The sequence below is a fragment of the Neopsephotus bourkii genome, unplaced genomic scaffold, assembly GCF_033783945.1.
Source record: "Neopsephotus bourkii isolate Nb327-2 ecotype Australia unplaced genomic scaffold, CSIRO-AGI_Nbou_v1 NB_1508, whole genome shotgun sequence".
In the NCBI taxonomy this organism is placed as follows: Eukaryota; Metazoa; Chordata; class Aves; order Psittaciformes; family Psittacidae; genus Neopsephotus; species Neopsephotus bourkii.
Window position 1 is genome coordinate 4,267,988 of NW_026901984.1, and position 26,706 is coordinate 4,294,693.

The window sequence follows — 26,706 nt, forward strand, 5'->3', positions numbered from 1 at the left end:
AGTACATTTCCTCTTCCCCTGCCTACCCCCCAGTGTTAAACTGCAGCAACATGATTCTAAGTCACCATTTCTACAATTTCAACTATTAATCAGCCAAGATAGTCCAATAAAAGTGACATCCACTGCTTTTCACAGGAGCCCCAAAGACTTTCGTTGGAAGAGGCAGAGGTTTACAACACCAAAACGATTTTGTACTTTTTTTCTCCAACCTCAATGCGCAAGGAACTGAATGTTCACTTCTACGTGTGTATAGGATAAAGGATGTGACACGGCCTATGATGAAGTATCTTGCATCATAATATACATTTATTGAAAAGTTAATTGCTCAGTGTCTGAATGTGTATCTATCTTATTTTCTTTTAACATGCCCATTAAGCAATATTTTGACATTCTTTTGGGAAAAATAAGCAACAAAAAAATAAAAACAAAATAGGTCATTAAAAAGATACTTGAGAATTCTCCCAGCAGTAACCTGCAAGTATAAGGGAACACGCATTGTCAGGTATGATTTATGGAACCTTGTTAAATTTACTTAAGACAACTGGGAGGCAAACTAGTCTACTAATCACCTCCTTAATATAAAAGCTTATATAGCTCCTCATTTATACAATAAAAAGGCTAATTTAACTTGTCACAACACAGAACTGAATTAATACAGAAGTCAAAAGAATTTCATTTTGTGCTATTAAACATAAATATTGTGTGATAGCCTAGCTATTGCTACCATTCAATGGGGTTTTCTCGCCTTGTCATGTAAAAATTAAGTGCGCATGCAAGAGATTACCGTAGTCAAATGGATGTAGAGTCACCACAAAAATAATCTACTATACACTGTGACATTTCAACATTTCAGATCACTCTTTTTTACACAAAGCTGCATTAATGAAGCCCTCATATTATAAAATTCCAGTTAATTAAAAAACTGATTTTTAGTCTGTGTGTAACCAGTTTCATGTTTTACTGAGAACTGGCAGCATTCCTTCTGGCCTACAGATGCAAACTCACCTCTGCTTCTACTATTGGTTTCTCATACACAAACTGTTAACAGCTTAAAAGTTATTACATGTTAAATGTGCATATATATACACGTACACACACGTATATGCTGCTGAAGCTGTATCCTGTTCTAAGTCTAGACTGGCAGGTGGTCATGATGAACAACAGGAGATTCTTGTGAAGAATGCAAGACTCCTTGCTGTTGTGTAGCAAAATTAATGAATACCTGTAAGATATGAAAAACAGTAGGACTTTCAAAATATAGTATTTGAACCGAGTCTTTGGGGCCAAGCTGATGATAATTTTCAGTTGCTTTCCTAAGCTTTTGTGACACAAAAATTAACAGTTTATATTGAGAGAACCCCTCTAGAGATATATTTTGTAAACTCTAGAAATTATCCCCCTTCAACTCTCCAGCTATCACAGTGGTTGATGAATTACAAAAGTAATGGTAAAATGAGTTACTAACTTATGTATGAAAATTGTATTTTCTTGATGAACAAGTTAGCTGGAAACAGTTGTTTTAATTTGCTTTGAAATGGCACACCTAACGAACTTGAGCCTGCTGTTTCTATCAATAACCATTACAGCTGAGGGCCCAGATATTTTAAGGTGAAAATATACTTTTGAATATTGTAGAGCAATGATTCAACAACTGATGTGACTCCTTAGTTTGTTTGTTGTTTATTTTTTAACAAATCTTACTACAGAAAGCCTTGTTAGCTTTTTAATCACATAACTATTTATTTGACAGCAAGCAGTGTAGAGGGAAAGATGTTTCTTCTTGATTCAAATGATCATATTCAGATGCAAAAACCAGGATGAATTATAAGGGCATTTGTTATTCAGAAGAACTATTTTCCTTTTTAAAACTGTCACTCACCCAGGGAGAGGAAATAATGGTAGGTGAGAATGAGGTGATGGTGAATCACCATGAATAGTGGAGAGGAATTAAGACTGAGTGAAAAATGCCCTGAATAATCAACAGGTTGAAATTACCTTATGGTCAGGCATTCAGCGAACAGATCATTCACAAGCAGTTAATAGATCAGTACAGATCAGAATGCTTAATTAATGATTTGCATATGAGAAAAAGAAATAAGCTCACACCATCTATCCTAGAGAATTAGTATTTTGACTAGAACTAGATGCTACTCAGTTTGTAGAATATGTAACAAGAAGTTGCATATGAGGATGCTGTAACATATCACATCTACACAGAAATACCGTCCTTTCCATCAGGTCTGTTCTTCCTTTTGCCCAAATAGGATTTTACATTCTCTGGTACTGGGATCTCTTCTGTCTGCTTGTACATTTCTACTGTTCTCTAGTGTGCAGCATGATCAAAAGAAAACTCTCAAAAGAATATATTCTGTAAATCTAAGGTTTACTCCAATTTCCAGAGACTGGTTCACCATTTTCAAGGACACTGGTAAGATCCCAACTTTTGAACTGTGGAGGTGGCAGTTCACAGGCCCACATTCTCTTTCCGCACAGACTGGGGTGCCTCTAAGCACTGATTATGTTTGCACACAGTACGAATATCTGGCTTATTGTGATGTTCCAGTGTAAAAGGAGGGTTCATGAAATTACTGTGTAGACCTGAGATGGCCTGAAAATGATGGTTTATCGTATACATTTGGGTAATCCAGCAAATGATCTAGTATTCCATTACAACAATACTTAAGATAAACAGCATGTTTAGACATAAAAGAGAAAAAAATATATATATACACCTGCTCTAATGTGGTTTGGCTGATGGAGTAGTGTTTGATTTGTAGAAAAGCTTTGTGACCCTCTAGCACTCTGAAGAGCTCTGCCAAGCATCCCTGGCTTCGTGGTACATGGTACTCAATCAGGTTAAGGTGCTGTCCCTTAAAACAAGAAAAAATGTTAAACCCAGAAAAAAATGAATGCACATTGTCATGAAGTTACATTTGCTTATAACCAGTCTATCTTCAATAAGCTCTTATAGCAGATTAACATGAAAAATATGAGCTTTTAAACAAGAATATATTTTGCCTAAACTGTTTTATTACAAAGAAATGTTCATACTCAGGGCACACATTTTGTGTATGTTCTGAGATAACATTTTGTTAATCTCATTAAAAGACTGTATTAGTTTAGGACAGTTTTATTCTATGGGCTTTTAATCTAACAGACTAGTACTGTTACAATCAGTCTGGGTAAAGGTTGAGCAAACACACTTACAGATATATACACTATATGCACCTTTCCTATAAAGACAGCCTGAAAGAACGGGTTGTTCAGTCTCGACAGTAGAAGGCTCTGGAGAGACCTTAAAGCAGTCACCCTGTACCTAAACGGGACCTGCAAGAAAGCTGGAGAGGGACTTTTTACAAGGGCATGTAGTGATAGGACAAAGGGAATAGCTTTAGATTGAAAGAGGGGAGAATTTAGGTTAGATATAAGGAAGTAATTCTTTACTGTCAGGGTAGTGAGGCACCAGAACTGGTTGCCCAGAGAAGCTGTGGCTGCTCCATCCCTTGCAGTGCTCACAGCCAGGCTGTATGGAGCTTTGAGCAGCCTGGTCTAGTGGAAGGTGTCCCTGCCCATGGCAGGGGGGTAGGAGCTAAGTGATCTCTATGGCCCTTTCGAACCCAAAACAATCGATGATTCTATAAAATAGGTTTGTAACTAAGGTAGTCATAGTTTTACATGATTTTTGCTTTTCTAAACATGGATAAAATAAAAACCAAACCAAAATAATTAAAGGCCTTTGAGAGTTCTTGGAGTGTAATTACCGTAGGTCTTTCGTAAGGCTTCGTATCAAAGAAAAGACTCTCAGTAAAGACTGAAAATTATCATCTGTGAGTAATTTCATCATAATTTCTTAGGAGAAAGCATCCAAATACTTGGTGACTACACTGCACCCGCACTTCAGGAGACCACATATGCAAGTTCAGCTTCATCAAGAATAAAAACAGAAGGAAATTTTCACTCAGAGAAAAGGCCTGTTTACATTGCCTAAATGTTTGAGTTGCTCCAATCAATATCACAAGTCAGATTTTTCAGATTTGGTTAATTGGAAAATAAATACTCATATATAATTATTCTAAAAAGATCAACATATCCAAATGTGCATATATTGTTTTTACTAGCCCATACTTGATCCTGCCACAGAAATATTACTATGATGAAGAGTTTTAACTGTACCTTAAACTGTGTTCCAGGAAAATGCAGCTGTAGACAGTCCAAAATCATCCTTTGATAGCTTATATCTTTACTAAGCCAAACCTTGACAGAATAACCATCTCCAAACCTAAGAGCAACACACAGAAACATAAATCCATTTGTCTACACTATGAAGACAGGAAGAACATTTGCTTTGATTGATTTTCCTATGATTATGTCAAGTAATGTCATTTATACCTACTCTATCACTATGATTCCAGTATTATACTATTGAACAATAAAATTTCAATGAGAACGTTGTTAAATTAATGATAAGAAAACAGCAACAAAAAATATGCCTATGTTTTAATTACTACAGGATTTTTCACTATTTAATGTACCTGGACTTATGTTATCTAAACTATACTTCACTATTTTGCTTTGAATAGTTAACAAAATGCTGTGAAGGTTACAAATACAGAAGAAAAAAACAATCCTTTTACTTTTCTAATAAGAAAAATGGGCATAGCTCTATTTTTCAAATCTTTTAACAAATCTGCACATTCATACGCATATTTCAGCAATGTGAGGATAACTGTGTTTTACAGATAAGCAAAGGCAAGTACAGGAGTATTCGAGGAGATGGTAAAGTTAATGAATTTTCTTTAGCTCTATGGCTGCACAATCTCTCTTGAAATAATTTAGGAAATGAACTTCACTTTCTCAATATACATGTGATAAAAGTTAAGTACAGGCAATCTAACCAACACATTACCTTTTATTACATTTACTCACCGCTAATATTTAGTTAAAGAAATTGCAATAAGCCCATAAACACTGAAATGGCAACCATATTCTTATGCACATTGCTTAAGCAATAGAAGTTAGGCTGCATCAGCTCCCAGAGCAAGGTGCAAGGGCAGAGCTCAGCAGGGAAATAGGGTGACAGGGGGTTGCTGCAGCACCCTCCCCTCTCAGCCCTCCTTCACAGCTATGTGTCCTCTCTTTGGGTTCAACTCTTCCATTAATTCCAGAAGCCAAGTCAGAAGAGCTTTCTTCTGCTGTCACTGTTCCCTGTTGCTGGTAAGCAATGGAAAGGCAGATCTGGTATAGGGATAGGGAGCTCAGACAGCACAGCCCACATCCCCTCAGAAACCTGCACTTCCTGTGTCTTCCCACAGACCACCACTCCTATATCCTTCACTCCATCATTACTTCCTTTTCACTCTCCAGCTCCACAATTCCTTTACTCCAGTTATTTGGTTTCTAGTGTCTATCCTGTGCATGTCTATCCTCCCTCATGCCAGTACCCACCTCTCCTGTGTCTTTTCTGTGTACAGCTTGCAATTCAGGGAAGAAGCTGGGTTAATTGGATCTGACAGGAGTGAAGCACATTTTCATGTGATCAAAGCAGACGTATATAACACAGCATGAGCTATGATGCTGCCCTTTTCCAATATAGAAAAAATATCTACAGAATTTCAATCAAAATGTAATAAAAATTGGAAAGGACTGTTCTGAGACATATATCCAGTTTAACCACTGTCTGAGTGACTCCCAGCAAAATACTTCACATGAAGCACCACACGTTCCTCATAGATAGTACATGTATAGCAATGTAAGGCCTTTAACTTTTACTTTGCATTGGATTAGAACATCTGCTGAAATAAAACAATAGTCTTCACTGATTTCAGAGCAGGGCAAGTTTCCAAAATGAAAAATTCTAGACTGCAGATTGTATTCTATTAAGAATTTCACATTAATTCAAAATATAATTTCCAAGGATCTTCTCAGACAAAAATCCTGTTTCTTTGTCTAGAATAAAACCATAGCTGCTACATTTTAGGTATGACAATGGCAGCTTCTGCCCCATTTCAAATCAATTAATTTAGGGTTTTTTGGTCTTTAGTTGTTTGGTGGAGTTTTTTTTTGGGGGGGGGGGTGTGGAGGTGGTTTGGTTTTTTTTTATTGAAGTCAAATGCAATCCCTGAACTACTGGAAATGGAGTAAGAACAAACATTCCTGATGCAGGGTCCTGTTTGTTGGTTCCTGAATGGCATTATATGAATAAAATCCTATTGGGTGCAAACCACAGGTTACGAAATATACATTAGAAAGTGTGACCTGACAATTGAACAGTGCTGTTACACCATAAAGATCCAGAATAAGGTGGAATCCAAAGCAGTGTCTGGCTGATTTGCTTTGGAGTGATTTACTAAAACATAATTTATCCCTAATTAAATGTTTTAAATGCATAGCATCACCCCTGAAACAATACATGTGACAATGAAAAAAGATGTTACAAAGATAGATATAGTTAACAAGGGTGTTCAGTTTAGTTGACAGCCAACCTGAGGCAACATTTTAAAAGAGATTGATTCTGATCAGGTTTTTGGCATCTCTATGCAGTCACCATTGAATTATGGTTTGAAAAATGCTGGCTTATGGAGATGCTCAGCAGTCTCATAAAAGGAAATTGCTGTATGCAATGAAGTTTCCAAAGAAAAAGGATCAAAATTCTGATTAGCAAAGACAGACAGTCTGTGCAACCTGGATTTCATCTAAATTGTGAATGGCATAAACACCAGTGTGGTACAAATAGGAAGCTTTGAAAGATTTTTTTTCTTTTGACTAGTCAAATTATGATGCTTCTATACCTTGATTTTATAATTTATTTTAGTATAAAAGCTCCCCATATAGAATAAGTTGATCAGCAATAAGTATTTCCCCTTTCTATAATCAGGAAGCTTCTTTCAAGAGCACATTAAAGCAATGGAAATTGTGTTGACCATATTTTTCACTCTGTTTTCCTCTCTCACTCAGACAATATAATTAGTTCAGAATCCCAAAGTGGAATTACAGAGAAAAGCACAATCTAGTTTGATTAACACTTTTAGGATCAAACCTTTAGCACCTGATAGTTCAAGACCTAAGGAGGGAATCATTACCATTAAAATGGCGCAAGTTGAGCCAGCACACCTGCTCAGCAGCCATCTGCTACAAAAGAACCATCTCTTCAAAGCTATTCAACAAAGATATTTTCCACTGCTAATTTCCACATTATTTTAACAACACCTGCATTTCTATGTGTGTATACCTACACACAAACCCACGTATTCTAACAAAAAGTATTTTTCCTCTCTATCCTTCCTCTTCTCCCTCAAACTAGCCGTTCACACTTTCACCTCATTAGTGGTTCTGAAAATATTACTTATTGAGTGCTTTACCCACTAAAATGCCACCATGAAAATAAAATATAAATTCCCAGACTGATTGTAAACTAATTAACTTGAGCATTAACAACAGCATCAGCTGCAGAAGCATGAGCTTAGTTAGGACTACAAAACACATCCAAGAGCTCCACACCTTTAATTATATAGGTCCTCAAGCAAGCTGAGCAGTTCAGCTAGATAACAAGGGAACAAAAGAAACATAAAATGGCAACAAGGAATTACATATCAGAAATTACAAAATAGATTGAAGAAAGACACTGAGGTGGTAGAAAGATGTTTTTACAGAGCCCAGAATCATGACTGAGCTAAGGAATGCAACTGAGGAATAATTCTTCACTCTCCTATACTTCTCATGCAAGAACAGGGGGCATGAAATTAAATTATAAGAAATGCAATGCAAAATTGGTAAGAAGAAGTAATTTTCCTTACAGCACATAAGAAAACTATATAACTTACTGACACAGGATGTGCTGGATGCCAGAACATGACATGAGTTGAATAAGAGATTAAAGAAGTTTATTGGAGGGAGGTGGCAGTCCACTAAAATCACCTCTGGTTAGGAAGCCTCTAAGCAACAAATTGCCAAAGGGTGGTTAAGTAACGTGCAAAAGTAATTTCATGTGCTTATCTTGTTCCTGTACTTCTCCCTCCTGGCCACTGTCAAAGAGAGGATACTGTGCTAGACAGGTCTTTGATCTGACCTCATGGTTGTTTCAGTGTAAATATCACAGAGAGGATGTCAGCTGGGGCTAATCACCCAAATGGCTCCTCAGTCCTCAAGGGTTTCACAGCCCGTAATGCAGTTTCACAGCCACACAGCCAGCAGTACAAAGACAGATGATACAAAACTACATCAGATAGGTGTCTATGCAAGCTGCAGTCACACACTAGAATAAAATGTAGCCATATCTATACTGATGAGGAAGTTCCCCTGGCTGCTTTCCTGGTTCTCATTCTAGCCTTGCAATGGGAATGGAAGTTAATTCAGTTGCCCAAAGGCTGAGTATTCTCATAAATACCAAGTAGAGGAGTTGCTACTTAGGGCAGATCAAATACTAGTAACTTCTCAATGTTCCCTTCTGCCCATTCCTTAGAGGTCCTGGTCCAGAAATTGGAATAGGGACAAGAAGAGTAGTTGCTGAAACACAGTGTCTTATGGAGACACAGCTGAACCTACCCTTGGCTCCTCACAGGGGGTTCCTAGGAATACTAACCAAAGGTTTTCTGAAGCTTGACCCATGAAATCCTGTTATCTGTGAAGGATGGAAAAGAAAGTCTGCAGATGAACAAAACAAAACCTAGAAATCACTGTTCTTACAGCAGAACCCAGAATGACCACTCCATGGAATCGCACTCTTCCTGAAGCCCGTTTATCATGTCTTTTCTACCCCAGTCAAAATTGATGAGTATAACCTCAGGAAATCAAGAACATGGTTCTATTTCCTAAACCCTGATGAATAAGAAAAGCATCTAATCATCCATGTGCTTTTATTCCACTCATCAAAGATTTCATTTCCTGGAGAATGTTGTGCTATATATATTCACACAAAAAAATGTTGTGCTATATATATATACACAGCTCCCGGCAAGTTTACTGGTAGAAATATAAAGTGCATACTTTATGTATATGCTAGTCTGACTGATCAAAAGATTACTTCAAAATTACATTATTGGATAACAAAATAAAAAACAATAAAGAGAACATTGGCACTTAATGTCTGCAAGGAAATGCATCTTTTTAGAATATATGCCATAAATCAAAGAGGAGGAATAATTTGTTGTGGTGCTGTCTGCCCCTCTGCTTTCATTTACATTCATTTGTAGACAGATACAGTTCTACTTTCCCTAAGTGAATAAGCCTCATCTAGGCAAGCTAACTTAGTTATTCTAGTATGATTGCAGGAGCATGGCATACAGATTCAGGTCGTTCTCCTTACAGCCCTAGAAACAAGCACAATTTACAAACAGAACAAAACTTAAACAACACTGAAAATAAATTACTTTGAAAAACATTGAAAAAAAAACCCAAATTGAAATAAAATTACTAAAACAAATAAAATAAATAACAGTTTAAGATCATTTAAAATCACACAATAATTTTTTTTCATCTAGTAAGTGGGGTATAAAGACAATAGGAAGGAAAAAATGTTATTAAATTTGAAATAGTTGCTTTGGTTTGTTTTTTAAAAACTAAAAATCAAATGAGAATATACTGTCACTGCAAAATGTAAAATCCTTCTGCAATTTTTCAGAACAATATCAGTGTTGCTGAACAGATAAAAATACAATTAGATGCAAACAGACATAAATTATAAAAACTGTCTTTCCATACTACTCATAGATTTTGTTTCATCATTTTTTAATTGATTATGATTTTTCCAGGGTAACAATAGAAACATGAAAACAGTTATTAAAACAGCGAGTAACACTTGTTCAAGTACATTGTACATGTACTATTTGTTCACATGCACTCTAGGCCTTCATATTAAGCCATCTAAAGTTAATTTCAGTATTTAACATGAACATTGCTATAACAGTGACAGCCTCAGGTTATGAGCAATTCAGGATACAACTTTGCCTTGCTCTCCAAATGTGGGCATCTTTGAGCTTAGGTGTGATTTCCAAATCTGTGGTAAATCCCTCAGAAAATCTTGTTAATTGTTTATACATGTGCACACAAAATCTGTCTGTATATGATCTTGTATGCCTTCACATACAGGCAAGTATCAGAGATCTGATACTCTTGTATTATTTATATATTACATTCCCAGAGATACAGGAACAGCAGCACTGTAATTCTGGGCAAGGCTGATGGTGCAGCCTACAGAGAACAAAAATTGCTTCCTCAAAGTACCTTCTTGGCCTCACCAGTGACAAAAGTGGGAGGAAGTAAAATTATCATTGTGTTGCTGTCCCTGTTTTCTGGCATACTGTTTTTCAAGTGAGTTTCTTCAAAAAATAAGAATCAGGATATTACACACTTAAACATCTATTATAAGGACTTTATCAACACTTCAAGGTAAAATTCTCAACTGTTAGAATGGAGACCAGCTGTGAAATTAAAATTGAAACCACTGGTATATTTGCATTATGTAATAAGCTTTAATTACATCATAACATAGCATCTCTTCATGAAATTCTTGCAGTGAATGCCTTATATGGAGGTACAAGGTATGTGCTCAGACAAGTGGCTTTATTTGTTGCAGCATCTAGAAAATGTTGCAAAGACAGCAGGTTGATGAGAAAAGGAAAGAAAGTGCTTTATGGTTCTAGTCTGTCCCTGGGAAACAGAATCCTGTCCTTCCAGCCCAGTACACCTGTGTGACCCGTGGTAACTTGCTCACAGTTTTTACTGCTGCTTTCCTATATTGCTAATAGCCCACCTTGAGACCTAGGGCTCCTTTCTGCAAAAGTCATTCACAGTATTTTCAGAAACATCCACAGGTACAGCTGATGGCAAAAGGCATTGGACTTTGAATGCAGTGTTAAACAAACAGCAAATATTTAGCCATACACTGCTCAGTGTATTTCATAGAATCACAGAATCATAGAATAGTTAGGAATGGAAAGGACCTTAAGATCATCTAGTTCCAAGCCACCCTGCCATGGGCAGGGACACCTCACACTAAACCATATCACCCAAGGCTTCGTCTAACCTGGCCTTAAACACTGCCAGGGATGGAGCATTCACAACCAGTGCCTCACCACCCTAACAGGAAAGAATTTCCTCCTTATATCCAATCTAAACTTCTCCTGTTTAAGTTTTAACCCATTATCCCTTGTCTTACCACTACAGTCCCTAATGAAGAGTCCATCCCCAGCATCCCTATAGGCCCCCTTCAGATACTGGAAGGCTGCTATGAGGTCTCCACGCAGCCTTCTCCAGGCTGAACAGCCCCAGCTTTCTCAGCCTACCTTCATACGGGAGGTGCTCCAGTCCCCTGATCAACCTCATGACCCTCCTCTGGACTTGTTCCAACAGTTCCATGTCCTTTTTATGTTGAGGACACCAGAACTGCACACAATACTCCAAGTTAAAATCCTTTTAGCTTTAGCACCATGCTTCAGTTACTCACCTATAAAATGGGAATAATTATTTTAAACCCAGATTCCCAGAAATATTGTGGAAAACCTAAATATTGGTATTATGAAGAACTACTCCAGTGAATGTTGAAAATACTGTATTTAGAGGCAGGTTTGAAAAGTGTCTAGAAAAAAACAGTACAGAGATCACATACTGGGCAAAGAGGAGAATATGAAATCTTTATTAAATTAGCTGCTGCTCATTGAATGAACATGTACACAGATGTAATACAGCATCCTGTGGAAAACACACTATAAAATTACCAAAAAGAAGAGCAATCTAATGCACACTCACAGTAGGGCTGAATTAATGTTGCACAAAGTTTTATAAGAGTGCAAAGATATTGTTCATTTCTGAACTATCAATCTGTGTATTTTTAAAGCAGTAAGAACTCTTCAAATTTTCCTCTGGGAAGATAAACTAATATCTATATTACACAAATACACATCCACTCCCTTGATACATTTTTCATGTTCCAAAGGAGTTTGTTTTCTAGTCGAGAAGAATAAAAATTATATCCACTTCTATGTATGTAAGAAACTTACTGTGACTATATCTGTTAGCATAACACTGTGACCACTGGAGGCTTAAATATTGATGAGATCTTCAGACATACTCCTCTCTTTTCCACTTAAAAAATCTAAATGTGTGAGTTTGAAAAAAGTAATAAAATATTCTCAAGAAACCATTAAAAAAAATGGCAAAGTGTAAATAGCTTGCCAACAGATTTTCCATTCTGACTCTGCTATAACAAATGGATTAATGGTTAGGTAATTTAATCAGATGGCTTGCTGATAAAATTTGAGCAAAGACTTGATGTGTGTCCAGAACTTGACAAATTGCTATGAGTTTTTCAGTTATGAGAAGTCTGTCCAGATGGCCCTAGAACGAAAGATAGTATTCAAACCGTTGTTCCCAGAGAACTGGCCAGCTGTATCTAACACAGAAATGCTTCTGTGAATTTTTAAAAAACCATTAAGTATAATGGAGAATACTGGAGAGAGCATTCAAATCCAATCCATTCACAATTTTGAGCAATTGGCTCAGTTGGCAGGAGTCTTCTGAAATTTTAACAGGCACAACTATGGACACATCTATCTCATACAAACTATATCCAGAACTAAGATACAAACTCTTTGGAAATTGCCCTTCAGTCCATTCTTTCCAGCTAACACCTTTCTTGGCATTATTCAGAAATTTGGCACCTGCAACAATAGACATTTCTGAAGTCTAACACTTATTATTCTGCTTAGAAACATTTGAGTGCACTTTAAATCTGTTTATATATAGATAAATATAGTCAGGGCTCAACAGTTGGGAGCTGAAACACAAACACCTACATTTGTAGTGGGAAGACATTTTTGGATGAGCATTTTGTAAGACACGGAAGCTGGAAAAATGAATCAAGTCTCACACATTAGAAGCTTTGTTACTTTTTATATCCCTATGAAGTTTTAATGTTTCACATTAGCATCTTTCTGGAGCTCACCCATACCCTTCATCGCAGAATTTTGTACCATCTGACAAAGCTGTATTCAGTCCAAGATCATGGTCTTTCACATCTGCCAAGGGCTGAAAGCATTAGTGAGAGAGAAAGCTGAATCCCTGAAACTTCCCATTACAGCAAAGACTCAAATTTAACAGGGCCCCAAGGAAGACCCATTAAGTCTTCATCACAGATCCATCAAAAAGGTGATCATAATCTAGACTTTAAAGGCTGGAATGGTACCAAAGGACAAGCAAATAAAGCAATTCTGAGGATTTCCATCAAGACAGATAGAATTGCCAGGCAGGGAAGAAATAATGTCTTTTTAGTGGATGTAGCTACATTTAAAGGAAGAAAAAAGAAATAATCTTAAGACATGCTAATGTAATCACCTGTAATATCAAAATATGTTCCCACTATTAATTCTAACAATACAGGACTCATTCTATCATAAATAAAAGCTATATGAAAGTTTTCTTTAGTTTAAGTGTTCATAGAGTGTTTGAATTTCTTTCCTTCTTCCAGTCTTCAAAGATAGGTCAGATCACTTGCACTTGATTTTAAAATATTTGTTCAATTTGATTTGTAGAAATAAATTGAAGACAGACAATACGATATCAAGAGATGCTTATAGGAGAAATTAAAAAAAGAAAAGAGGTGTAAAATCTAACAAATGCCATATTAATCTACAAATATGGCCCCCATTAATCCATTCTAGGACCATTCTTGCCTGTTATTACAAATATGGATATTACTGGCTTAATTCATTCACACGCATAGAACACAAAAGCATCATTAAAAAAAAATACAGTACAAGTAATTTAGATTAAATCAGATGTAGCAAAGTCAGTTTTGTTTATGCATTCTTTCACTCACATTGCTTCATGGAACAGTTTTGTTAAATACAATGTCAGTTGATGGGGTTTTTACTGTGAGATGGTGCCAGAGACAAATACATTAGATAGTGCTAATTGTAGGAAAACACTGAAAAATAGAACTGACTAGTGACTGCATCAATAGATGGCTGCTAAGGAAAGCATTCTTCTGATGATATGAATTACCTAATAGTAGATTTAGAAATCCTTATGATCTCACAGTTTCAAAGGAACGATGTTGTCCTCTGTACGGCAGCAAGAACAATAGGGCTATCAAATCATAGAGAGGAAAGGAAAATGGGAAGGAAGGAGTAACTCAATATTTTTTCAAGTCCTGGAAGTTTTTCACAATGTTCATAGGTAGAGCAGAAAGCAAGAAAATGAAAATATTAAAATAATTTAAGCTTAATTATTTCAATGGTTTTCTTGGAGTAGTAAGTAAAAAAATTCTGCTTCTCTCTTCCTTTCACATCTCATGTAGATGCAGAAGTCATCCATAAAGAACACGGCAGGTTATCTGGAAATCGTCTTCAAAATAGTTTGGAACATGAATTACACAGAGGTACTGGGTTTCTTAATCTACTAAGAATTACTTTATTTATTAGTTGGGTGAACCTGGAGCTTGTGCTAGAGTACTGTATTGGCAAGTATTGGAAGTCTGGAAACTCAAGTAAGCAACAAAATAACAGGAGTAATAGGAATAGTGTTTGGATGTTCCCCAGCAGTTGTCAAATTTTTCCAAAGAAAGCATGGAAATGTCTTTACTGTATGCTTAATTCTTAATTAAAAAAAAAAAAAAAACACAACAACCAACCAATCAACCACCCTTATCAATCAGCTGTTTGTACCTCAAGTTTTAAGACTGTGCTCTCTATCATGGATTTTGCTCCCAGAAACAAGAAAATAAATTATGCAGAGAAAATTCAGACAACTGCATGATTTTAATTAAATCCATTAAATCCTTTAATAAAGCTGGTGCATTATTTTTTCCTAATAAAAGGTTCTAAAGTTTTAGAAAGAATCATTAGATCCCTGAACAATGTGTGAAAATTTGGAGACCAAATCAAGCAATAAGTTAAGAGTTAAAGGGATTTTGGTTCTGCCTTAAATGAAAAAATCTTAGTGCAGCTTCAGCTACACAGTTTCTATGGAAAGCCCCAGCAATATTGATATCCAGTGTACATATTATCCCACATGAATGTCACTGACCTACATTAAAGAACTGTCATGGCAATACAAGGAACACAAAACTCCTGATAGTATGAAATATTCTTAACAGAGAGAAGGTGTGCTTTTTTTTTCTCTTTTTTTTTTTTTTTTTACTTTACAATGATTTTAAACAAATAATTGCTATGAATATGACTGTCAAACATTCTTAGCATGACCTTGCTTTGGAGAATTTAAGGGATGCTCATACAGCCTTGATGCTTGAATGGCTGATCTATGAATGTCTTGATATCTTCAGAATTAATTGGAAGATATTTCCAGCATGTCGTATAGTTTATTCTTCCCCACTGATTGGCTTACTGTGATCTGAAACAGGTGTACCTAGAGAGACAGTGCAGCAAATTGAGAAATAACTGTCCTATTTTTGAGTATGGTGCATACTTATGAGCATGCTTACAATGTCTTGCTTCCTAAGAAGGTAGATGAAAAGATGCTGCTAAAGGAAACATCATGAAAGGCAAAACACTGACAAAGTCACTGGGAAGATAAACACAAAGGTAGCCTTTTTGGAATGTCTGATTTTATCCTCTCAAGGCTCAAGCTAAGAAGACAGAGCTGCATACTCACTCCAGAGAATCTGAAACACAGAAAGTGGAGACGCACGTTTATCCCAGCTAACCTTATGCACTCAAGTGAGATGCCTAAGAAATACCATTTTTCCTTATTAGGGGACAACATGTACATCTTCAAAAAGCAGTTTCAGCTGCCCAACATCTGCACTGTCCTCTACAGATATCTATGTCTTACTATGAAAGTGTCTGAAACCAGGACAGAAAGGAACAAAGGGTATGTGCGCTCCAGCTAAAGCACTCCAGCGAGTGGGAAAACAGGCCACCCTGTGCTATGAAACTTGGCAATAAGAGGCAAGATGGCAAAGGCAAAAAGCTAGATACAAAAGAAGCAGAAACTGTTAAAGAGCAATTGATTTCTCACGCATCAAGAAACTGAAACAACTACTCTCTGAAATGTACACAAACATGAAAAGAAGGCTATGATCATACAGAGCAATCCAAAATATGCCTGCAGAGTTCCGTTTATTTTTTTTACCATCCAATTCGTAAGATCGCTAGCTGAAAGTTTGTCTTGATAAACAAACAAACAAACAAACAGACCCTTGAAGGAGAGAGCTATTAAAGTAAGTGTGACTCAGGCTTGCCATCCCAATGCAGCTGCAAAATGAGTGCCTAAAATTCTACCCAAGGGGGAGGACAGAAAGCCAAAAGTGCCCTCAAGGGACAAGAGGTTGTCTGAGACACAGATAACTTCTGTCCTATAACCATGGCAGACAAACAATTCCTAAACATTTCTGTAGAGCTTGTTTACATTGCCTGTACTTAAAGAGTGCTAAATGCTGATCTAGTACAAAGCAGTGTAGCATCACTGCTTGTAAATGAGCTGTATAATTTTACACAACTGACTGTCTGGGTGTCATAAAATTCTACTTATTACTGAACGTAAGTGTTATAGCTGTAAGTTGCAGCAACTTTCCCTGAGGGAAAGCTTCTGGTCTTGTTTTCCTTATGGTGGTTTGAGCCCATCCTCTAAATAAACATCCTCATTAATAGATATTAAATTAATTCATGAACAGAATTCAAGCAGAAGAGAGGTTCATGCACACCAGGAAAAGGATGCAGAAAACATAGCATAAATATCTGCAATTGCCAGTGAAATCGACAAGAAAACAGAGATGGTTCAAAGTACCTTGTCTTACTGGCTTCTGACCTGTTAAAAGCACTTCTTCCTGTTAAAAGAAATCCTCTCAAGGAACCAAAGTGTATTTCATCTCAACATGTTGAATTCTCACAACATATTTCTCAGGTTGAGCGCAGAAGTGCTTCATTTTAGATAGAGATCTGTCTTTTTCAATTACCAGTGGAGACTACAAAGCATTTTAGCAACACCATATGTCAATTTAGCTTGCTAAGATATCCTAATTGGCTCATTTTTAACTTCAGTTTACGGCAGGAAAAGAAATATGTGCTTAGTAGTTATAAGTATTTATGGCTTGGCACTATTAAAGTGTCTAGCCAGCTCTTAAACTGAATGTAGCTGCAGAAAGTTTGATGTTGACACATAATACCTGTTTTTAATGTGCTGGGGAGAACCAAGGCACTTGAAACTTCCATTGACCATAATAGCAAGACGTGTGCAGAGGGCTTCACATTCTTCCATGCTACAAAATAAAGTATAAAAAAAAAAAAAAATAGAAAATTACAATAGTGAAAACAAACAATGTTATTTATACCTACCTTTGAATGTGTACAGGAATCCGTACAGCTGCAAAAATGGGAACATGAAACCTTTGACTTTAAAAACAACAGTCCAAATCATAATCCTTGTTCAGTACATACCAAAACTTGTTACCACATGGCAGCTAGAAGAGAGTCCTGAAATGGAATTTATGGTTTTAGTCCAGAACAAATTGGAGATTCTAGCCACAATACAGGGTTTTACTACCACAGGCTAACACGTGATAAGCAGTCTCAGAAACACAACTGAGTGTGAGAGCCATGAACTCTATTACTCCCTGTAGTATCTCTTTGTGGTTATTCTGAGCTAAAGGCTAGAGGGAGAAGAATGAAGTAAGCTTGCTTAGCTTGCCACTTGTATAGCACATACCTTTAAAAAGCAGTTACCCTTAGTCTGATCGCAGAAGAAGATGCAAAGCACTACAATCCAAACAGAAGTTATGTAAATACAGCTGAATAGAAAAGCAGGCTCTTCTTAGATGCAACTGCTGCAGATGATAAATAATAACTTTGACTTATGAAGCTTAGGGCAGGTGGGCTGCCATTCTACATACTGTGAAATACGAGCTCACTCCTCTAGTAGATATATCAGGGTTTTATTTGGGACAAAGTCAATAAAGGTAAAACAACAGGGGTGGGTGCATGACTGTAGCCAGAGGCACACTGATTAGTATTTGTTACAGGTTTATATACTTTCACTATTGCATTAGCCACATCCACATAATTCCTGCATATAGGTGGGGAATATTATAACTAGCTCCAGGAACTTATTATCATAAGTCTCCTCCTCTTGGTGTTGTGGGCAGGGGTCTTGAGGATGAAATAAGCAGTCTTCCTCTTGTGAGTAGGGGTCTTCAAGATGAAGTAAGCAGTCTTCCTCACTGCGTACTTTTCACCTTTGACACAGTTTGATGCCTCATTAATCACAAAACTAGCTGAAACCAGCCATATCTGTAATTTTTCTGATAGCTAGCAAAGATTTAAAACAGTGTGACCTTCCTGCAAAATTTATTGCAAGCAAAACAGAGCAGGCAGACAAAGAGGATCTGAAGCTAGCAGATGTTTGGGAGGCTCTGTCTCTAAACTAACTGATAAGTAGAAGGATGGTGTGAAATAACTCATTCATGTTTAGTGGATCCACTAAATCCTGTCTCACCACAGACTTACAACACAAGCTTTGTTCTTTAAAGCTAAAGGTTCTTTAGAAGAATGGTGTGAAACAATTTACTCATGTTTAGTGGGGCCACTAAATTCCACAGACTTACAACACAAACATTGTTCTCTTTCTTCAGCCTAAGTTAAGCTAAAAAGTACTTTAACCTTACGTTTTCCAGCCACCAGTTTTTCTTACATAAAGCCCCCCACCACCACCTCCCCTTTTTCTTTTACCTTTACAAATTCTTTTGCTATGTGACTCCATTTTTTTCAAGAGTTCTGGCCATTTTCAACTTGTTGTCTAATCTTGTGTCTTTAGCGAGCTTTGTTCTGTTATTGTGAACTCATACAGTTATATCCACATAGCAACACATATGATTTGCAAAAGCCAATACATTTATGTGTTTATCACAACACTATATAGAATAAGCAGTTCTTCCTAACCAACTCTTTAGACACAGGACATCAGTCAGGATATATCTATCATCTCAAAGAGGAGTCGAAGTTGGTTGTTATTCCTGCAATTCCCTGTGTGTACTTCCCAGCCCCTCTGAGGCAGCTGAACAGGAGTTGTCTTGTGTATCTCAGCCATGTGCCAGTTGAAATTCAAGTGTTCTCGCTGAACAAGCATGGCAATTAAGCACCCTCCTAGGAACAACTTACTTAAAAAAGGACAGGGATATGGTGAGAATGACCAAACCATGATATCTGAGAGATGGGGAGAAGGCTTGCTAACACATCTTCCCACAGATCAGGAAGTTAGCCAAGTCTCTCTGGGATGCAGTAGCTCCGGATGCTCCCTTTGGCATAACACTCCCCAGCTGTGCCAAAATAACACTAATTTAGGTCTGAATTGTCAGTTAATAAGACCTCACTTCTGCCTCCTTCACACAACCCTGCCCCCTTCCAAACAAAAGTGAAGCCTTATCTCAGAAAATTAGGTAAATACACCCCAAAACCTAAAACCTGTTTTTTTACACAGGAAACCCTCTCTATATTTTATGTGCTTATTTGCTGTTATGCATGTTATTCACTTATTCCTTTACTTATGCAAGTAGCTTTTGAAAGGATCTCAAGTGTCAAATGACCTTCAGCAAGTAATATAAATAGTTTAAAATAATTTCTTCTTCCTCCAACCTGGCACAACAATGCCTCATTAATTAGAAACGAAATGCGTACACTATCACTGTACTTATAGCTGCTGCAAGTCACTCATCTGTGGAGCTAAATGAGTAATTAGGAACAATTTTATGGGTTTTGTTTGTTTGTTTACAGCATATTAGTAATGAGATCACAGCCCTTTTTTGTTTCACTTGTCTTTGACAACTAAGGGTTCTTGATCTGGACTGAATACCATTTCCTGAATATCACTTAATTCACAGTGTGTAACTTGTGCTCCCTAAACACTTACTAGCTCACTCATTTGGCCAAAACGTTATATTGCTGGTTTTACTAATGAGTTCTTTCCTCTCTGGGCATGTTTTCATGATCTCTTTCTCATTTAAAACCATTTTATATATAATTATACGCACGATACTATATTCCCCAAGGGAACATTTAATTTATTCCATTTTACTATAGATGTTACAAAACAGAATTGATGTTTGTTCTATTAAACTGATATACCAATGACCGTACCAGAGAATTGACATATTTAACTCAGTCTCTTCTAAGAGGATGGGCTAACTCCTACCATTTCTACTAGTGCATACAGAAAACAGACGAGGTGTGTGCCTACAGGATGCCATGGCATACTCTTTTCATAGACTGATGCATAACAGAATCCTTAATAAAAGTAAATGAGGGTTTTTGACTCCCACCTCCATTTGTAAAGATTGTTAGAGTGGGCAGCTGCAAAAGTATAACAATTATGAAGAGACACCACAACATAGAATAGAAAGAACACAGAAAAGGAAGGATTCATTGCATCATTTTTTCTGTGCCCACAGCTTCCTTGAGCCACATTCAAATCCTTGAAAATTAAATATAGAAAATATTAAGTATTTACACACATTCAATTTTCACAAGCCAAAGAAATTGGCTTAAAATACCAAGATGTATTTACTCACCCAAGTATTTTACACCAGCATGAGTATACCTTCAGAACTTCTGCTCCCAGTTGAGTGCAAGTGAAGAGAGTACACGAATACACTGGCTGCTAAGATAAGGATCTTACCTGTGGGATGTCAGTACAGCTGCACAGCCGTCCTGAACTTCCTTCAGGATGGTTTTCCAAAGGTAGCGTTTAGAGCAGGGATCCATCCCAGAGCTGGGCTCATCCTACAGGAAAAATTTAAATACCAATACAGCAGCATGAGAAAAACATACCACGGTTCCAGCCCAGCATGAAGCATTAACAAAGCTCACAATAGCATTATATATTTTTCTATTAAAAAGCTACATTTTCAGGATGTCACAAGATCAGCTTTTTTTTTTAACACATATAGTTTAATTTCTAAATATATATAGAAAGCACATTTTATTAAAGCAATTTATATATATAATGTTTATAGATTATGTTACAATATTATTTAGACATATATATATGTTTAGTCATATATATAGGTTTTTAATAGGAGAGACTTGCAGGTGGTTTTCCTCGTTTTCTGGGGGGATTTGGTGTCTTTTTCTCCCCTGCATGCACATCTGCCACGAGCAGAAGCGAGTGGAGAAGTAACTCCCAGCTGCAAGATGTGGATACTACATTTGGAACTGACATCCGTTAGCAGTTACTCCCAGAGTCTCTTTGACAGGAGCTCACTGACAGTAGGGAGAATCCACAGGATTAAACAACAACCCAGTCAGTGCTGCCCAATGCAAACCACCTGGAAACCAGTTTCCTACTTGGATGGGGTAGGGCCACGAGGTTGATAAGGGGGCTGGAGCACCTCCCATATGAAGACAGATTGAGAAAGTTAGGTCTGTTCAGCCTGGAGAAGAGAAGGCTGCATGGAGACCTCATAGCAGCCTTCCAGTATCTGAAGGGGGCCTATAAGGATGCTGGGGAGGGACTCTTCATTAGGGACTGTAGTGATAGGACAAAAGGGGCCACAGGCTAAATCTTAAACAGGGGAAGTTTAGATTGGATATAAGGAAGAAGTTTTTTACTGTAAGGCACTGGAACAGGCTGCCCAAAATAGTGGTGAATGCCCCATCCCTGGCAGTGTTCAAGGCCAGGTTGAACAGAGCCTTGGGTGACACGGTCTAGGGTGAGGGGGTTTAGAACTAGATGATTTTAAAGTCTTTTCCAACTCAAATGATTCTATGATTGTCATGAAGAAAGACGTGCAGCTACCAAAATTACCTTTCCCTTTCCTATCTGAACCTGCTGTCCTTACTAAATCAACTTTTGACTACATCTGTTCTTGGAAGCAGAAGGAATGCTATCCAATTGTCAAAAGCCAGTCTCTGTTACTGTGAAACTAGGAAGAAGGAAATTCTTCCAGTTGCTTTTTACACTATGGAATTTTATGAGGGGTGTCAGCACCTGTTGGGGTGGTATAGCCTTTGACCAATGTATTTGAAGCAAGGAATCACAGCTGAAACCTGGAAGCAAAGTTCCCAAGAAACAAAGCAAATGAAATATCCAGTTTGAGGCTGCTTTTGGTGCTTAGCTATCAATGGCAGAGGTGAAAAAGAATTCAGTTCAGTTTCTTATTATTTGTAGATAGCTAACGAAAAGCAATAAAGCAACCCACACTATTCCCTAAATTAATAGTTACGATCCTTGATTCAATTTAGAAGCAGATTCAGTGGTTTATATTGGTGTCTTCTTTCAGACAAAGAAAAAAAAGGAAATACCTTTAAAATACTGAACAACTGCTTCAAATTCTGCTAGCTTTCTAAAGCCAGCCAAATGTTTTAAAGTATTTGACACATTTAGGTATTTTTCTTTCCTTTTGTCATTACATATGCAATAGTCTGTGCCCTGCAGCAAGAAGTGAGTTGAAATGGATACTTGCAGTAGCATGCTGTCATAAAGACATTAAAAAACAGTTGAAGCATTTTCTAAGATCAGGAAATAGCACTGACTTAGGATTTTCTCCTCCTTTTACTAACTGAACTAGGGTCAGTTTGAGCATAAAATATAAATAAAATAATTCAGCTCAGAAGAAAGGCAATGGTAGGAAGTTAGTAGCAGCAAAATGTGTCTGATCTTCTGAAACATGAACACCGTAACACCAGTTTTATCTGGTTCTACTTGGACTGGGATCTATTACTGGGAGCACCGCTTTCCCCTCCAGCTCTGGGAAGCAAGATCCCCTCTCTCTGACAGTCCTGAAAGGTTTGTTCCACTATTGAATGGGTTTATCTTTTCTCAGCCAAGGCTTAAGAAATGGGTATTCAATATTCTCTAGTGAAACAATAGGCAATGACAATAAAGAGAATGTGGTGTCATAATGATGCAGTTCCCAAAGCTTTGCAATTGCCTGATCTTCATTAGAAAAGGCATTGTTTAAACTGGAAAGGCCAGTTTCAGGACCAAATAAGGAGTTGGATGCAAGCACCAAAACGTGATAAATAATTCAAATTAATATCATTCAGAAGTATTAGTTTGATTGTGTGTTTTGTGAATCCAACAGAAATGTAAGAACCATAAATCTTGAAGCATAACATAGCAAGGAATATGAATATCCTGAGAAAACGGGTCAGTCATTAATAACACTAGCTCCAAATTACTAGTTAAAATAAGAATCTTCCTTCTTAAGGAAGCCAGCAGAATTGTTCATATATATTTTTCTCATGCAATATACAAATCAGAGAATACATAAAGCATTAATATATTTATGTTTAATTTTTTTCTTCTTCTGCAAAAGGAAATCTTAAACAAAAATTACATCTCCATCTGGGCCATGGGCCTTTTTTTATTTTCCCTGCTAACCCAATGCCTTAAAGAAAAGAATAAATAAAAGGAAAGACAACTTCACATTTAATTTTTGTGAGCACTGGAGAATAAGAAGTTTTCATTCAGCAGGACAGTTTTACACCAGTGTATCAATTACTTCGTGACTGACCAGAAAACTACCCAATTTTCTTTAGAGCAACATACAATACAACAGAACTGAAACATTCACTATAGGCACAGTATTAGCTTTACTCACCAGTAGAAGTATTTGGGGTTTACCAACTAAAGCCAAAGCAGCAGAGAGCTTCCTCTTCGTGCCAGCACTGTAAGTTCTCACCAGTTGGGCAGCATGGGCATTAAGGTGTAACCTGTTAACAAGGTCCTCTGCAACCTGTGTTTTAGAAATTTAAAGGCCAGTAAATATGAGCCAAATTAGGTAGCATTTGTGCTTAGATAGAAAGAACATTCTGTTCATGCATATTAAGCAAATGTACATGTTGCTCACTTATTTACCCCTATTTGCTGCATATTACTACTTTTGAATACCAGACACATAGATAAAGCTGCTACAGGACCCCTTAGTTCTCCACAAAGAACAAGGATTTTCTTATATAGAAAAGTTTGGTTTATCATTGCTTGTAACATTCCTTTGTGTTCATTTTGTGTTGATGAGTCAATGATCTAAAATGTTCCTCATTTCACCTCATTCTCTGGTATTTATTTGAACAAGCATCTTAGTCACTGAAAATTCAGGAGACAAAATTCTATATGAGCCACAAAAAAAAAAAAAAAAATGGAAAAGCCAGGAAAGCAATCACAGGTTGAAGATTTAGAGCTTCTTAAAGACAAAAAGGTAACTTAGAGTTAAATTAATACTCTTTTCTAATAACTGAGAAGGTTAAGTTGACCCTAGCTGATTTGGTTGCAAGCTTAAATATGTATGTGCAATCTGAGTAACTTGTACCAGCACACCAGCACAGCTGGAGACAACAGTCATGGTCTTCACTCTTTACCTGTCAGAGACAGTCCTAATGTACAAGGCCCCTTCAGATACTGGTGAATTTTAAAAGAGCAAGAGCCTTACTCCATCTCTATCAGCTGTCGCTGTTCAACCATCCAGGGAGACCTCATGCAAAACCACAAGGGACATAGCACTGACTTTTCTACTCACCACTGCGAGATACACGCTGCAAAGCAGCAGGTGTTTAGTGGCATGCTGCTGGGTGACTGTGTCATCAAGGGATGATCAAATTTGTAATAGAGCCATTATACCTTGAACCTATATGTACCACAGCTGGGAGATTCTTGTAAAACGAGTAGTTGCGTGGTGCTCTACTGCCTGAGATAAACTGCCAGATCATCCCCAACAGTATGGTGCATTTTGCTCCCTCTGCACTACATTCAGCTAAAAGCAAGGAAGGACTGGAAGGGTAAGTCAGATCAGACAGACAGTCTCCAATTAATTCAGAAAATCCAATATAAAAGAAAATCAATAAACAATATTGTGAATTAATATTCACTATCCATTTCAAATAAACTGGTATAAGCAAAATATATTTAATAAGACAGTTTTATCTGTCTTTTTTAAATCCTTACGAAATTATCAAGATATTTGTGACCCTTTTGCAAGATTTTTCAGTTGTACATGTAAAAATAAGAGACACCCCTGAGAGCAGGTTCTCTATAAGCAAGTACAATGCCGCAGTGGTAAGAATATGCTGTATTCTAGTGTGGATTCTAGCTCTGATATTAATAGTCACTAATTAACTGTTAATTATTATATTAATTAATAGTTCAGTGTACCTTAATGTATAACCTGACAGCAATGCATGTTCTCAGACAAAAGGTACATTTCATAAATATTGCTCTGGATACATTCAATCCAGGGAGGTTTGGGGTTTTTTTTTTAATTTTAATCCACAACTATTAAACCACAAACAGGTAATTTTACATTAAAAGTTCAAGTTTTCTTCTCTTTCAGAGTTAATTCACAGTGGTTTACTTTCATTTAGACACTATTGATGTATATCAATAAAAATGCTGCAGATTCAAATATTCTGTGGCTTTAGAAATGGTCAAGCATCTAAGCTTTATTCTAAGATGTAACTTTCAAACCTAAACAGTCTGTAAAGTGAACAATTTGAAAGCATATGGTAGCCAGCTTATCCACTCTACTAAACTAACTTGCCATTACTGCCACTGGGAATGCATGCATGCTAGTGACAACAGGATTATCCTCCTACAAATCCACTAACAATATACAGAAAATTGTACAGAAAAGCTGATAAAAAATTAAGACCAAAAAGTGTGTCATCTACTTTTTACACCAAATATAACACATATTGCAAACTATAACAGGCTTGAAGAGTTATTAAACAATAAGGAAAAAAGGACTACATATCACATTTGAAACTGCGATATGGAATACAAACTGTAGAGCTCATTCCTCTTTCAAGAGATTACTTCCGTCCTTATTCTCTTTTCTTTAATGTCTACCACATAGGCTTCCAGTAATAACAGACTCACCTTCATTAATCCAACCTAACCAACAACAAAACAATTATCAGGATGAAATTACAAATATTGTATATTAGGTATATTGTGGAGGAGCCCGCACATCTCCATTATAGCTTCATTTATCTGTATAACCAGTGGTATCTTGTGGTTTGTATCATAGTACACTATAAAGTCAAAATGAAATCCCTGAAACTACTTTAAATAAGATTCAGAATTGAACTTGTGACAAATCTTCAAACAGATACACATTTATGCAAGAGATTTACAATTCTAATGGTTTCCTTCCTTTACTGAATGTGAGATATATACACAAGCACATTCTTTTCCTCCTGGTCATATACATCATGCTGTTCTATGTCCGGTTTCAATTACTTTCAGCAGTGAAGAGTGGGGAGATACATTAATTCATTTAGCAAGTTGGTAACATTGAGGCCAAATGAAAAGACATATACACTTGAACCTTAAAGATGTTTTACATGATAATTTATTTAAACTCTTTCCTTCCTCCCCTCTGCTCCCACACATACCCCCAATGCAGATTATAACAGACTTTACATCTACCAGATAAGAATTTTCCTATTTTCCAGTATTCCTTAAAATTATTTACTTTTCTCTCGTCAATTCTAACGTCTTCAGCAAAAGTTCTTTTTCCCAAAATTCATCCGGACTTGTTACCCTAGCTTTGGAATAGGCATTGGAATGAGGCCCTAAATCTGCAAAATCTAACCCAAATCCTAGAAGACTGTGCATTTCCTAAAGACTGCTTTCATTCTAGAAGAGGCAGTGAGGTAACATGAATTTTTACACACGTTAATATTTGTAGGAGTAAACGTTAAAGTAGGCATGGTATCCTTTTATCCACCAGGGATCAAGTCACATCCATCACACTGAAAAGCAGCAAGT

At 36.9% G+C, this 26,706-nt stretch overlaps 1 protein-coding gene across 1 annotated transcript in view; it reads right to left on the reverse strand.

Moving 5' to 3' along the window:
* Positions 1 to 560: 560 nt before the first annotated feature.
* Positions 561 to 26,706, reverse strand: part of ABCA13 (ATP binding cassette subfamily A member 13) — a 174,397-nt gene continuing 148,251 nt past the window's right edge. The window contains exons 56-61 of the mRNA XM_061369648.1: positions 23,543 to 23,677; positions 20,617 to 20,720; positions 17,117 to 17,209; positions 4,174 to 4,279; positions 2,733 to 2,870; positions 561 to 1,222 (exon numbers count right to left, since the gene is read on the reverse strand). Coding sequence (XP_061225632.1) covers positions 1,133 to 1,222; positions 2,733 to 2,870; positions 4,174 to 4,279; positions 17,117 to 17,209; positions 20,617 to 20,720; positions 23,543 to 23,677 — 666 coding nt within the window. The 3' untranslated portion in view covers positions 561 to 1,132. The remainder of the gene's footprint in view (positions 1,223 to 2,732; positions 2,871 to 4,173; positions 4,280 to 17,116; positions 17,210 to 20,616; positions 20,721 to 23,542; positions 23,678 to 26,706) is intronic.